At 36.3% G+C, this 14,575-nt stretch overlaps 1 protein-coding gene across 2 annotated transcripts in view; it reads left to right on the forward strand.

Moving 5' to 3' along the window:
- Miro (mitochondrial Rho GTPase) overlaps positions 1 to 14,575 on the forward strand; it is a 68,153-nt gene that overhangs the window by 26,647 nt on the left and 26,931 nt on the right. For both annotated transcript variants that reach the window (XM_089249219.1, XM_089249220.1), the window contains exons 8-13: positions 2,862 to 2,963; positions 4,735 to 4,776; positions 4,884 to 4,940; positions 7,614 to 7,722; positions 11,413 to 11,533; positions 14,249 to 14,333. In XM_089249219.1, coding sequence (XP_089105345.1) covers positions 2,862 to 2,963; positions 4,735 to 4,776; positions 4,884 to 4,940; positions 7,614 to 7,722; positions 11,413 to 11,533; positions 14,249 to 14,333 — 516 coding nt within the window. The remainder of the gene's footprint in view (positions 1 to 2,861; positions 2,964 to 4,734; positions 4,777 to 4,883; positions 4,941 to 7,613; positions 7,723 to 11,412; positions 11,534 to 14,248; positions 14,334 to 14,575) is intronic.

The raw sequence follows: 14,575 nt of genomic DNA on the forward strand, positions 1-14,575 counted from the left end.
CCCCCCCCCACCCGGAAAAAGTTGAAATGATGACTTGGATGTAGCTTGTCATTCAACAAGACATCAGATTTTCATTCTATGAATGTACATCTCATTGTATTGAGATTAAAGTCAACAAACCAATATTTTTCTTATTTGAAATCTGATTATTAATAATACCTGATAGGTTTGAAATTCTGATAACAAATCATTTTATGATCACAAATTATTTAAACATTTTTTTTTAAACTGAACAGTTTTGTCACTGCATACATGATTTCTCTAGAACGAATGGTTCAAACAAATATTCTAAAATTCCTCACGCTTATTTTTTTTTAATCCAGAGTAGCCCTACAACATGAACCTATATCCTTGATGTACACTGGTGAAATAAATTAAAAGAATTTGCATATTTTATCGAATTTCATGAAAAGAACTGAACTGAATGTAAAACCACTGCTTCTAGACAAAAATACAAATCTTGTACGTCAAATACGTAAGCGTACACGTGTGTGTAGGCGGAGCCAGTAGAGAAACAGGCTTTATAAGCGCGCGTAAGTTAAGATGCATTTCGTTCGCTAGCACACCTCTGCGAATTTCTTGGTGTCATTTTGCAGCAATTGGTTAATTTCAAATTGTAACAGTAAAAATGAGTAACCACCAACGTTTAGATGATGGAATGAGGTAGCGAATTGTGGGAAGCTAGAAGCAGGCCAATCTCAAGTCCAGATTTGTAGAGAGTTCAATTTAACGCCCAGCGTCGTGTGTAACTTATGGAAACAGTTCCAGGATACCTGATCCATCGAGAGAAAGCCTGGGCAAGGTCGTCCAAGAGCCACGACAGCCAGAGAAGATCACCATTTGTCGATTATAGCGAGGCGTAACAGGAGTGCTACAGCTTCTCAGCTCTCTCGTGACTTGTATGCAGCCACAGGAACCCATGTATGAAGGGTGACTGTTTCCAAAAGACTTCATGAGAGAGGGTTGTTTGCAAGAAGACCTGCTGTTTGCGTCCCGCTCACTTCTACGGACAGGAGAATCCGTTTATCATGATAGAGATTGAAGTATGTATCAATGGGCGACCGCTCTCTTCACTGATGAGTCCCGGTTCAGCCTAAGCACCAATTCTCGCCGTACGTTCATATGGAGAGAACCAGGGACCCACTACCTACCCTCCAATGTCCGCGAAATCGACCATTATGGCGGAGGAGGTTTAATGGTTTGGGCATGTATCATGTTGGATGGCCGCACACCTCTCCATGTCTTTGAAAGAGGCACTGTGACTGGTGTGAGGTATAGGGATGAGGTCTTGGAGCCCTATGTTCACCTTTTCAGGGGTGCAGTTGGCCGTGAGTTCATTTTAATGAACGATAACGCGAGGCCACATAGAGCTCTTCTGCTCGACGATTTTCTAGAGAGTGAGGATATTCGCCGGATGGATTGGCCAGCCAGATCTCCAGGCTTTAACCCTATAGCGCATGTCTGGGACGCTCTGGGGAGGGCAATTGTAACTCGCAACCCCCTTCCTGGAACCATCCACTGAATGAAAACAGCGTTGCTGAACAAGTGGGACCAATTGCCACAGGAAATGATAAACTGCCTTATTTCAAGTATGAAATCACGCTGCGAGACCTGTATATCTGTAAGAGGGGACCATACCCCCTATTAACCCATTTTTTTGTTTATTTTGCAACCGCGGTTTCATACCTTCCGACTCCAACGAGTGCTACGCACGATCATGCGTGTGTATTACAATTATTGAATGGTTATTTGTTTTGTATTGTATCAATGTATGTACATATCAAATTTCATTAAAATCAGTACAGTAGTTCTAGAGATTTTAAACAGGTCTAATCTTCGTGTGTTAAGGTTAAAGCAAACTGAATGGGGGGGAGGGCACTAAAATCATTTGTGTGCTTAGGACCTTCATATGGGTTAATCCGGCCTTGGGGGGCATGGAAATTAATCATGGTTGAAAGGGGGCCACAGGAATGAGAAATGGTTGAAAGTGGCCACGGGCAAAAACAAGGTTGTGAACCACTGCTTTAAAGTACCATCATTAGATAAAGGATTAAGCTAATATGAGAGTGGATCAAAATTTATTCACCATTTGGCAACTGCAGAAGGTATGCCATGAGAGGGCATTCTTTTAAAACTACCCAGATACCCAGAACTTTCTGAAAAGAAAAATGTTATAGGAACTCTGCAGAAAACATTGGTGTTGTTATTTGGTGAAGAGGAACATGTATTTTAAAGAGTTTGAAAGAAGTTACATTCTAAAATTTCTGCAAGAGCTTTCAGAACCTCATACATACATCATAAAAGAATTGTTAGTAGAAAGAAGAAAATTAAAATTTACAGCCCACAACATTAAACTTTTAAAGTATGAAAATGAAAACAACATGGATGAATTGAGCAAGTGGTAAAACATTTGAGTGTATGGTTATTGAGTTTCTTGAAGAAAGTGACAGTTTTCTATCTTCTTTAGAATGAAAATTATTGCAAGAATGGCTCTCTGTCAATCAACTTTGCTTTTATTTTTTGCTTTGAACTTATTTCTGAAAATTTATCTAATTTTAAAAGAATTTTTTAATCTTTAAAGGCTTCCAAAATGTTCATAAACTTTTGAAACCTCTCACCATGACAAAGAATATTCTCAAATTTGCCATTATGAGGTGATTATACCAAAAAAAAAAAATTGTTCTAAATGTTTCAAGCAGTGTAAACCAAATCATATTAAATAATATAAACAAAATTAGTAAAATGTTTTCATTATTTAAAAGAAAAAAATATTCTCGAATATTCTCATGTCACATCTCTATTCCTGACATTTAATAATTCTCACCCATGTTAAGTTTTTTATTACTTCTTGCTTTTTTTAGTGCTCTGCCAAAACACTGAGAAATGTGTCTGAACTTTTTTACTATGCACAAAAAGCAGTTTTACACCCAACGACACCCTTGTATATCATGGAGTCACAAGATGTGAGTATATAGTAGTTAAAGAAAGAAAGTTCAATAAAAAAAATTATGGAATAGATGCATAGAGCATAAGCAGACTCCAATGCTAAACCCATGCCAAATTTGAAGATAATGTTTCTTATGGTGATAAAATAAATTAATTCCTTGCAGACTTCATCCAAGTAATTACTTGGGTGAAGGGGATCACATCATATAATGAATAATTGTGTTTAATTTTCTAATTTGTGTATTTTATCTAATGCACTTTAAATCCTGATCACCCATATGCCCCATCTTCCTCTCAGCACAAACTTCTCCATCTTGTTCTCTCTTTGCATGAACAGGAGTCATGGACTGATCATGTGTTAATTATCTCTATTTTTTATACAAGGTAGTTTTGAACTGTTTCATGATGGTGTTATTGAACAACTCTGTCATTCTACTAACATCAGGAGTGGGATGTCTTTTCAAACACACAGACTTGTGACTTTTACTGGTAGCAAACACATAACAAGCATTCCTAGAAACAAACTTTATGTGAAGCACACAACACATTACAACATGCATAAATTTGCTGGAGTTATGGGAGGTTACTAATGCCTCTACTTTGGCGCTTCATGTCATAGTGCATGAAATAAGTTAGGTAGAGTCAGGTGCTTCCAGTGGTGTATATTGTAGTGCACTTGCCCGAACTGTAAGTGGAGTGGGTCGAGTTTCAGTGGAGACAAGATGACTTTTCTTTCCAAGGTCACTTCGTCGATATAATATACAAAAAAAAAACTATTTCTTTGATGTACCAATTTGTTACTAGTTCCTCAGAGGAATATTTACAAGGTGCATGTACTGTGACAAACTGAAGATCATTAACCGTTTCAGTACAGTTCAGTATTGTAGTAGCTTTTCTCTCTATATCAGTTACATCAACCTCTCATTTCTTGAAATTCTCTGCAGTCAAAACAACTACTTGTAATGCTGTATGCTGTAACTTTTTCTGATTCTCCAGCTGATAAGTTCATACTATTGTCTTCCTAAAAAGGAGCAAGTTCTTTCCTCAATTTTCAAAGGGTTCTCTGTGTCACTTTATTCAAGACAGTTTTGATGAAAGAAATAATGTGTAAAATTTTAAACTTCCAGAAGTCCCTTCAGTGTCTTGTCAGAAGCGAAGCTGGGCTGGGGAAGAGATCTCTGCAATGGAATAAGTCCAGTGGCAAAGTTCTGGCGTTCATTCATTCATGTCTTGTCAGAAGATTAATTCAAAAATTTGAGAGAAAAAAAACCTTGCTGTAAAGTTTTTTGACTCGTAATCATTTCTTGGTTGAAGATTGGATCAGTGATGTTAGATTTTCATGAAGTAAAATAATAAATCATGTTTCGGCTAATGAAGATTTTGGCTAATAAATGTGATTCTGGAACAAATTATATTTGCTGGCCAATGTATCACCGTATTGAGAACAAACAAAATAATTTTTCATAGAAGCCTATGTTGAGGTATCACTGTATACGATATTGCTATCGGGTGAAGGTGTAGTGAGCAGATAAGCATTGGGCTGATCAAGTCTACTCTACGATTCAGCTAATTCATGGATGTATTTGTGTATTGATTCAGAATGCCTTTGAGTGTGTTTGTGTCTCAGTTTAATTGGAGTAAAGTGATAGGTGATAGTTATACATCATAATGAAATATCTATGATATTATGCAGTATTTGATAACAAAGGTTAATAGAAACATCAAATCCAGTTTTATTGTGAATGTTTTTAAATATGAAGTGTTTAATATAGTTATAACACTTTTCAGCTCACTGAAAAGTGTAAAAAAGCATTGACACGAATATTCAAGGTGAGTTTTATTTATATTTTTCATGTTCAATTTTCAGTTTATTTTTTGTTATATTTCTATTTATTTATTTCTATATTACTTAACATTTCACATCTTGCTTCATCTAGATTTGCGATTATGATAATGATGGCATTATGAATGATTACGAATTGAATCAATTTCAGGTGAGAGAATTACTGGATTTTACAATAGCCATAAATCTACGCTGAATTTTCTTTCTCCAAAATGGTCTATGTATTCTCTATCTTAAAAAGAAAATCAGCGCTTCATGTATTAAAATTTATACTGTCATGTAATTTTTATGTACATTTTTACAATCAACACATTTCATGCTTATAAAGTTGAAGGGAATTCAAACAGAAATGCTTGAAATATTAAATTTTTTGATTATTTATTGAATTCTAGCTACTTCATTGTCTAGGTGCAATGTACAAATTGTTTATGTCAGTTTTTGCATTGGGCCATAACTATATGGCGCAGAATGATATCATAAGGTTTTGTCTAACCCAATCACTTTTTTATTCTTTGGGGAGGGGGGAGTATCGTGAATAAAGTTATTTTAATGTATGTTTTAGTTACATGTAGTAATTACAGCAAATCTTGTTTAATACAAGCGTGATTCCATGATGGCTCTGTTTTTGTAGGCTGTGTGGAATCCACTTTGTTTGCAGGCCAGATTTAGCGTATCACTGCTATCAGAAGAGGGGGGGGGGGAAGGAGTTGATGGGATAAAACATGGGTTGAATTTTTTCTCTCTCGAAAACTGACCCATATACACTGAAGAGCCAAAAAAACTGGTACACCTGCCTAATATCGTGTAGGGCCCGCAGAAGTGCCGCAACACGACGTGGCATGGACTCGACTAATGTTTGAAGTAGTGCTGGAGGTAATTGGCACCATGAATCCTGCAGGGCTGTCCATAAATCCGTAGGAGTAAGAGAGGGTGGAGATCTCTTCTGAACAGCACGTTGCAAGGCATCCCAGATATGTTCAATAATGTTCATGTCTGGGGATTTAGGTGGCCAGCGGAAGTGTCTAAAGTCAGAAGAGTGTTCCTGGAGCCACTTTGTAGCAATTCTGGACGTGTGGGGTGTCGCGTTGTCCTGCTGAAATTGTCCAAGCCCGTCGGAATGCACAATGGACTTGAATGGGTGCAGGCAATCAGACAGGATGCTTAGGTACCTGTCACCTGTCAGAGTTGTATCTAGACGTATCAGGGGTCCCATATCATGCTAACTGCACACGCCCCATACCATCACAGAGCCTCCACCAGCTTGAACAGTCCCCTGTTGACATGTAGGGTCCATGGATTCATGAGGTTGTCTCCATACCCGTACACGTCCATCAGCTCAAAGCAATTGGAACCGAGACTCGTCACACCAGACAATGTGTTTCCAGTCCTCAACAGTCCAATGTCGGTGTTGTCAGGCCCAGGCGAGGCATAAAGCTTTGTGTCGTGCAGTCATCAAGGGTACACGAGTGGGCCTTCGGCTCCGAAAACCCATATTAATGATGTTTCGTTGAATGGTTCGCACGCTGACACTTGTTGATGGCCCAGCATTGAAATCTGCAGCAATTTGCGGAAGGGTTGCACGTCTGTCACGTTTAATGATTCTCGTCAGTCGTCGTTGGTCCCGTTCTTGCATGATCTTTTTCCGGCCGTAGCGATGTCGTAGCTTTAATTTTTTACCAGATTCCCGATATTCACGGTACACTCGTGACATGGTTGTACGTGAAAATCCAAATTTCATCGCTACCTCGGAGATGCTATGTCCCATCTCTCGTGCGCCGACTATAACACCACGTTTAAACTCATTTAAATCTCGATAACCTGCCATTGTAGCAGCAGTAACCGATCTAACAACTATGCCAGACACTTGTTGTGTTATATAGGCGTTGCCGACCGCAGCGCCGTACTCTGATTGGTTCCATATCTCTTTATTTGCATACGCATGTCTGTACCAGTTTTTTTGGCTCTTCAGTTTATAAGCCAATCCTCCCCAATATAGGAACACATTTTTTAACAAAAAAACTCGGCTAATATATGAGTATATATAGTAATACATACATGCATGTACATTTTGCTACTTTGAAAGAAAATGTCCTATTATCCGCATATGCAAATATCATTCACCAATTATAACAGCTTAAAAAATGAAAAGGGTTATTAGTCATGATTTTGTAGAAAACAAATGGCAATTAATCTTTTGACATCTGTAGGGAATTTGTTGAGCATCGTAAAATTTAAAAGGATATTGAAAGATATCCCAAGATGCAGAATCTTGAGAAATGATATGTATTTCAGAATGTTAAAATGATATGAACAGCAAGGGAGGAATAGAGTGAGGGAGAAGAGAATCTAGTTGGCGTGTTGCTGATGACTCTAGTCAGATTCTATGTTTTTGTATTCTAATAAAGACTTTTGTTGTTACAAATGAGATCCAACTCTGTGGTTTTGTTGGAGTGAATGATTAGGAAGTAGAAGTCGACAAGAAGTGGTGTAGAAAGCCAACAACTTTATGTGTAGTTTGTTATTTTTTAAGAACAATTTTTTTTGATGATCTGTCAAATTTTTTTTTTATTCTAACCTCTCGGAAAAAGAGTTACAGATAACTAACAGCTGTATGTATTCTCCACGCTAAAAAGTCTCGTGTTTTTTAACTTATAGTTCGTGGATTACTCGCAGGAAAATACAATACATTTTCATACACAATTTCTACTTTGATTCATATGCATAAAATGACAATACCAAATCATGAGTTATCATGAATCAATTCAGATCGTTATGCTTGTGGATATTTTCAAATATTCTTGTTATGTTTTCCACCCACTGCTAGAAACGATGTTTCAATATTCCTCTAAACCCTCAAGCATTAGAAGATGTAAAAGCAGTTGTTCGGAAAAATGTAGACATGGGTGTAAAAGATGATGGACTAACTTTGAAAGGTATGTAAAAGAAAAAACTTTAAAAATTCAACAAATTTAAAATTTTCCAGTTAATAGTAGGATTTGACATAGGCATAAATAATCCCAATTAAAATATCCAAATTATGGAAATTTACTAGATTTGAAAGAAAAAAAAAGCCCAACTAATTGATGATTGATCATTAATATCATTAATCCTCAATATTGAGAAGACACCAACGAATAAGGCAAATACACAAAAAATAATAAAAGTCTTAATGCATTTCAACACCAATGGGTGCCGTCTTCAGAGGAAAAATTTAACCACTAGTCTCGCTGACCGAGTTTCCCACTTGGGTTGAATACCAAATCTTCACGCTCAGTTGCTCAGCGGAAGAAGTACGTCTGTTCACTTCAAGCGTTGTGGTCAGAATGAAGCTGTGAGCCTGCGTGAGATACTAATGCAGCGTCCTGATTGGACATTTGCGGAATAGTGCTATCCGATTGGTCCATTCGAATTTTCTTGTAATGTTGCTCTCTTGGTTATATAGGACAGACAAGGATACCCATAAAAGCAAGATTAAATGAACACGCTCGCTGTGTTAAGAATCAGGAATGTGAAAAATCAACCATCGCCGCTCACTGTTGGCAAGAAGGCCATAAATGCAAATTTCAAGATGCTAGAGTTTTTCACAAAGTCAAGTCCACAGTTGATCTAGATTTCTACGAAGGCACATATATTCGGGCCTTCAAAAATATACTAGTGAACGATAATAAATCTACACCCCCGATCGCAACACCATGGCTTAAATTCATTTCGAGCAGGAATTACAAGAAAATTTGAATGGACCAATCGGATAGCACTATTCCGCAAATGTCCAATCAGGACGCTGCATTAGTATCTCACGCAGGCTCACAGCTTCATTCTGACCACGACGTTTGAAGTGAACAGACATACTTTTTCCGCTGAGCAACCGAGCGTGAAGATTTGGTATTCAACCCAAGTGGGAAACTCGGTCAGCGAGACTAGTGGTTAAATTTTTCCTCTGAAGACGGCACCCATTGGTGTTGAAATGCATTAAGACTTTTATTATTTTTTGTGTATTTGCCTTATTCGTTGGTGTCTTCTCAATATTCTTGGACGAAGTGGATCAACTCTTCTATTAATCCTCAAACTGTTCAATCGTCTATTTGTGATCTATGTACGCAGCTCCATGGAGCACAGGTTGGAAAACACTGCCAACCATGTCATTGCAGAACAGACACACTCATACTAATGTATGATGGACTAACTTTGAAAGGTATGTAAAAGAAAAAACTTTTGAAATTCAACAAATTTAAAATTTTTCAGTTAATAGTACGATTTGACATAGACATAAATAATCCCAATTAAAATATCCAAATTATGGAAATTTACTAGATTTGAAAAAAAAAAAGCCCAACTAATTGATGATTGATCATTAATATTAATCCTCAATATTGAGAAGACACCAACGAATAAGGCAATAAGACAGACGCACTCATACTAATGTATGAGTGCGTCTGTTCTGCAATGACATTTGATAAGTGCCATTATGTAAATTAAGACTTTGTATCAAATTTTCTTTCTTTGCATTGTAATTTTTACAAAATATGGGAATTTTTTTTTTACTTTATAACATTTAGGATGTTAATTTCGGTTTCAGAAAAATTATGAATAAAGAAAAATATTTATTTTTTATTGGTTATAAAAACTACTGGGTTTATCTTTGTATTTACCATTATAGATTCTCAATGATAAGAAGGTACCTGGAACTGCCCATTTTTATTTGTTTTGTCAAACCACAGTTATTTTTAAGCTAATCAGACTGGCACCTTTATTCAAGTGCTGATTTGGACAGCTGCAAAAAGACGAAAAATGCCCCAGCTAGGATTCAAACTTGCATCTTGAGGTTATTCGCTGCCACTACTTATTATATATGCACCTTTCATAAACATTCCTTTATGGGCTTTCTAACAAATTGGTGCATAGCAGAATGGGTATTCTGAGTGTATGTGTGACCTAATGTATTTATGTTGTCAAAAGTTATGTGTGTTTTATATGGTCCAGTAGTGCTGCTATCTTGCTTCCATATTTTAAATTCAAAATGGCAGATATCTAAATTTTTGCTCTATGTAAGTATTGTGCTAAAGATCTGACTGCTGTCAGTGAAGATACTTTTTCAAATGAGTGCCTGGCTTGCATTTGCATCTTGGAGTTAGAAAACTGCAGAGAACCAACCATCTACAGCTGACTATCACTGTGCAACTGAGAATCGGGGCAGAGGCTGCTAACAGATAACCATAACTTATAAAGGAAAACGTCTGATGCAACTCCAGCTTTCAAAATGTGAAAAAAAAATTATGGATGAAAAAATGATAAAAAGATGCAAACCAAAATCCTGATGACTCCAGTTATGATACACACATATATGTTAACATATATTACAACATGGTATATTGTGTTGATATTGAACTTTCGTAGAGTGCAGACAGATATATCAGGGGTGCAAGAGCTGCGCCAAACTATGCCGAAACGGTTCTCTTGCTACATGGTGCGCTAAGGCGCCGAATCCCTGCGCATTTGCGCCAATTCTTGTTTGTGGTTCGCGGAGGTACCGCTAATGCACTGTAGTGCGTCAAATATCCGGAATTTAGGAAAAAGAAGCATGAACATTTTGTTCACGGGACGCGTTCTTTCAGAGACACGGAAAAAGATACGGAGGGAGAAACTTCAATTTTTTTCCTACTTCCCATCATCTACCACAATAGCGTTATCTCGTGACCTTGGAAGTAGTTCTACTACCTTGAAGTATAAAATCCTATACTGTTATTGGTTAAACGGCAGGCTATCAAAGTCCCTGAATAAATATGGCGAATTTTCCGATTTCGGAGGCCGTTTTTTCTCCTGCGGGTTATATACGGAAAATAACGGTAATTTCGCGGCTGCGAACCTGCGTTCGAAGACGGCATACATCAAAAAGGGGATTGGTTTACTCGTTTAAATTACCGACATTTTTCGGAGATCGATGGGAAAAAATGGGATCTGTAAAAACTCCAGCTAAAATATTCATAGTTTTGTCATCTAGCCACTATGCGGTCGTGTGGTTATCGTCGGCGGTTGCCGATCGTGACAATTTCACATTGCGAAAATCCGGATTTGGTGAACTGGAGCGGCTCGAGGAAAAAAAATTCCACCCGTGCGAAATCAATTTTTTTGCTACTGACGACTTTTCTTTTGGTCAACAAAGCTATTTTCACCCTTTCAAAGGCGTGAAACACTTTTTTTGAACAGGTTCAATGTTCATTTGCATGAAAATATTCATGTAATAATCCATTTTTATTCAGATATTCTAATTTTCTAAAGCAAGTATTTGGGGCTTTTAGTATTGTTAAAGAAAAAAAGCGAAGGAATAGAGTATTTTCACAGTTCATTGGAGTTCTATTCAATCCACTTTATTTCAATTTTTTACCACAGATATGCTCAAGAAGAACCTCTTAGAAGATCAAAGTAAAAATTTGGGCTTTCCAACTTGATCATTTCATGAACTGTGAAAGAAAGCTGTGTCACATGAAAGGTTCTGAAATGTTGCAATTTTTTCAAGCAAACATGTATTGTATATTCCTTTTCAAAGAGGCAGATCCAGGTTCCATCTCATTGGAAGCTAGCTATACAATTGATAGAGTTTTGATTTTTTTCAATTTTTTTCCAAGGTTTTCTTTTCCTGCACACCTTGTTCATTCAAAGAGGAAGGCATGAAACTACATGGGCTGTTTTGCGAAAATTTGGGTATGATGATAACTTACAGCTTTTAAAAGAATATATATCTCCTCGGTAAGTTACTAGCTGAATAAGCTGATTAAACATTTAGCTCTTTTTTTATAAATATGAAATTTCTTTAAAATAATGTGGATGTTTCATGTCAAACAACGAAACCTTGAATTTATTTGCTGTAGATACATTTACAATTCTTGGCAGAAATGTAAAGACATACACACGCACACCTTTACTCACATCGTCTAAGGAATTAAGTAGATGATTAATTGACCATCTTTGTTTTTCTTTATCACTCATCACTACAGCAGAATGCTTTGCATTGCTGTGCTACAAGCCCTCAGCTGACTGGAAATGCCCTGTGGTGAAAATTCCCATAATAGCGTTTTCTACACTTCCCTTAAGATTCTAAACGGTAATGTTCTTCAACATCACTGTTTGTTCTGTGATATACGTTGCAGTTTTCAGCATATTCTGCTTTGGAGAGCACCCATACCAACCATGGCATTATTGTTTTAATAATCATGATAAATTTTCTAGGGGAGGGTATGATAGTCAGAGATTTACATGAAAATGATGTCACTCTTCATAACTCATATAAGATATTGAGCTATTAGCTGAGTTAGGTTTGACTGTCCATTGTATGGTCTCATTCATCATATGTATGATGAAAAGAAAAATGTTCATTGCTTCATATGCATCTCCAGCTTGCGAGCGGATGCTGGTCCGATTCCCGTAGAGGCAGTTGAATTTTCTTTCCTTTTATCTTTGCATAAAGCCATTTGTTAAACCCAAGTCAGATTTATCTGTCTGTATGCGTAAGAAATAAATTTCCCTCTTTTTTAATGTATCGCAAATCAAACATGAGTGATTTACCATCCTACTAAGTTCATTTATAACTGTGAAAGCAATTTAAAGGTTCAATAATAAAATCCTTGATGTTTCCAAATGCATAGATACAAATAATCTCAGTTTTTGTATTGTTACATTATTAGCTATTAACATAGCTTGATATCAGTACGTTTTACAGAATGTGTTAAACACTGGACAATTTCTGAAATCTAATTAAATGTACGGAAGCTGTCAGTATCAAGGATAGCCTCATTTATAGAAAAAGAAAAGAAAGATGACCAAAACTATTTCATATCATTCTACGCTTTTATATTGACATCCCATTTCCTCCTTTTTTGCATATCTTCTCTCATTAACATATCTATGCATGTCAGGGTTGGTAAAAAAAACCGGGTTTTTTGGTTTAAACCAGTTTTTTGTTTTAAATAATATTAACATTAAAAACAGTAAAATTTCTGAAAAATCATTCAAACTTCTAACAATTAATTAAAATAAAATGTTGTAGTAATGTTGTAATAAGTAATTGAACTAATAACTACAACTTACTTAAGAAATGTTAAATATGTTGTCCACCGTGTTCTGGCCATGAGGTTGAAAGCACAAAAATTCTTGTTCAACAAGAGATCAGAGTATGCCGTGGTTATGATGTGGATGTGCTTGCAATTCAGCTTTATTGAATCAAACGCGCCCCCACGTTAATATTCCTGAGGAACTTCTAACATATAAGGAATGTGCTGGAGATTGCAATTCACCAAAGTTTGCAATCTGACCACTGTTTATGACATTTTGAAGTACGCCCCCCACAGCCAGAAGTTGCAAGGGTTAAGGTGCATCCTGTCGAAATGGGTCTTCAGCAGCTGCTTTGCTGATATTGCAATGTGCATCTTGATAGAAGTTCTATCCACACACTGATGCTGTGAAAGTGCGGAAATGATGTGGTTGCACAAAATAGATTATACTGCTGGCCAAGTACAGTATCATCTACTGGCACTTTTTTTTCCTTTTGCGAAAGAAACTTCCATTGCTTCAGGAGTATCCATGCAAATTTTCAAGTCATTCTGACGAGTACTTATTGTATAGTTTTGGAATCAAAACTTCAATTATAATCACCCTGTATATAGCTGATTATTTTTCATAAATCTGTTATACAACAGAACCTTGATTAACTGAGCTTATTATGAAAGTATAAAAAAAAACAACTATTGAATATTGAGATTGGGAGATATACTAGGAGATGTGCTACTTCTTATGGGAAAGAAAATGAAAATGTCTGTGAGGTAATGTGTAACTACTGGTACACTAGTCTTTCCTTTAAGGACAGCTGGTGTCTTTATTGGATTATAGGACCACCTGCCCCTAGCATGATGATGTCACTACTGTTACTGCTTCTTTGTGAAGGGTAAAAGAAACCCAGTGAGATAATACACCACTGCATTTAGATGTGTGATGCAATCCTTATTCATGAATTTGCTGAAGATAGAGTATCGGAATATAGCCAAAGGTTAGAAAATGTAGTAAGAATGTAGTACTTCATATTAAAAATACATATATACATTCAGGCCACTTTTATGAGACTTTTTGGGAAAAAAAACCCACTTATACCATCTTATGCCATTTAAAGATGTACCATCAAAATGTACCCCAAGAATATAAAATGTGGAAAAAAATGAAACATTTTGGCTAATAATGAGCCAATATGATATTTTTCAAGGAAAAAATGATATTTAGGGCACTTTCATTTGATTTTTTGAAGAAAACCACTTGGTTAAAACCATGTTGGTTTAAACCAAACAACCCTGATGCATGTGTACCGATGTGGGATTTTTCATTAATGTTGCGAAACATTGCCTATTTTATGTTTCCTTGCTTAATGTATGTAATCATCACTTGTTTCTAATAGAAATATTTAAAATCCCATTTTAGTCTTCAGGTGCCTTCAGGTTGCTCAACAGAGCTCAGTCACCAAGGTTATCATTTTTTAACAACATTATTTGAAAAATATGATCGGGTATGTATTTGCATGATGAAATTTGAATTTATTTTATTTATTTATTTATTTTTATTTTTTGGTTTTTCTAGGTCGGGCGTCTTCAACCTGTGGCCCGCTGACCATTTTGAGAAAATAGCTATTTAAGATAGAAAAATGATTAAATTACAAAAGAAAAATTTCGAAAAAGCACTGCCCACTGAAATCTGTACTGCAATACTTAGAACTATGAGGTACTTTCCAGATTCAATAGTAATGCTGTG

The sequence above is a fragment of the Pholcus phalangioides genome, unplaced genomic scaffold (assembly GCF_987345545.1).
Source record: "Pholcus phalangioides strain wild (caught in Gottingen) unplaced genomic scaffold, Ppha-v1.0 ptg000022l_1, whole genome shotgun sequence".
Lineage (NCBI taxonomy): Eukaryota > Metazoa > Arthropoda > Arachnida > Araneae > Pholcidae > Pholcus > Pholcus phalangioides.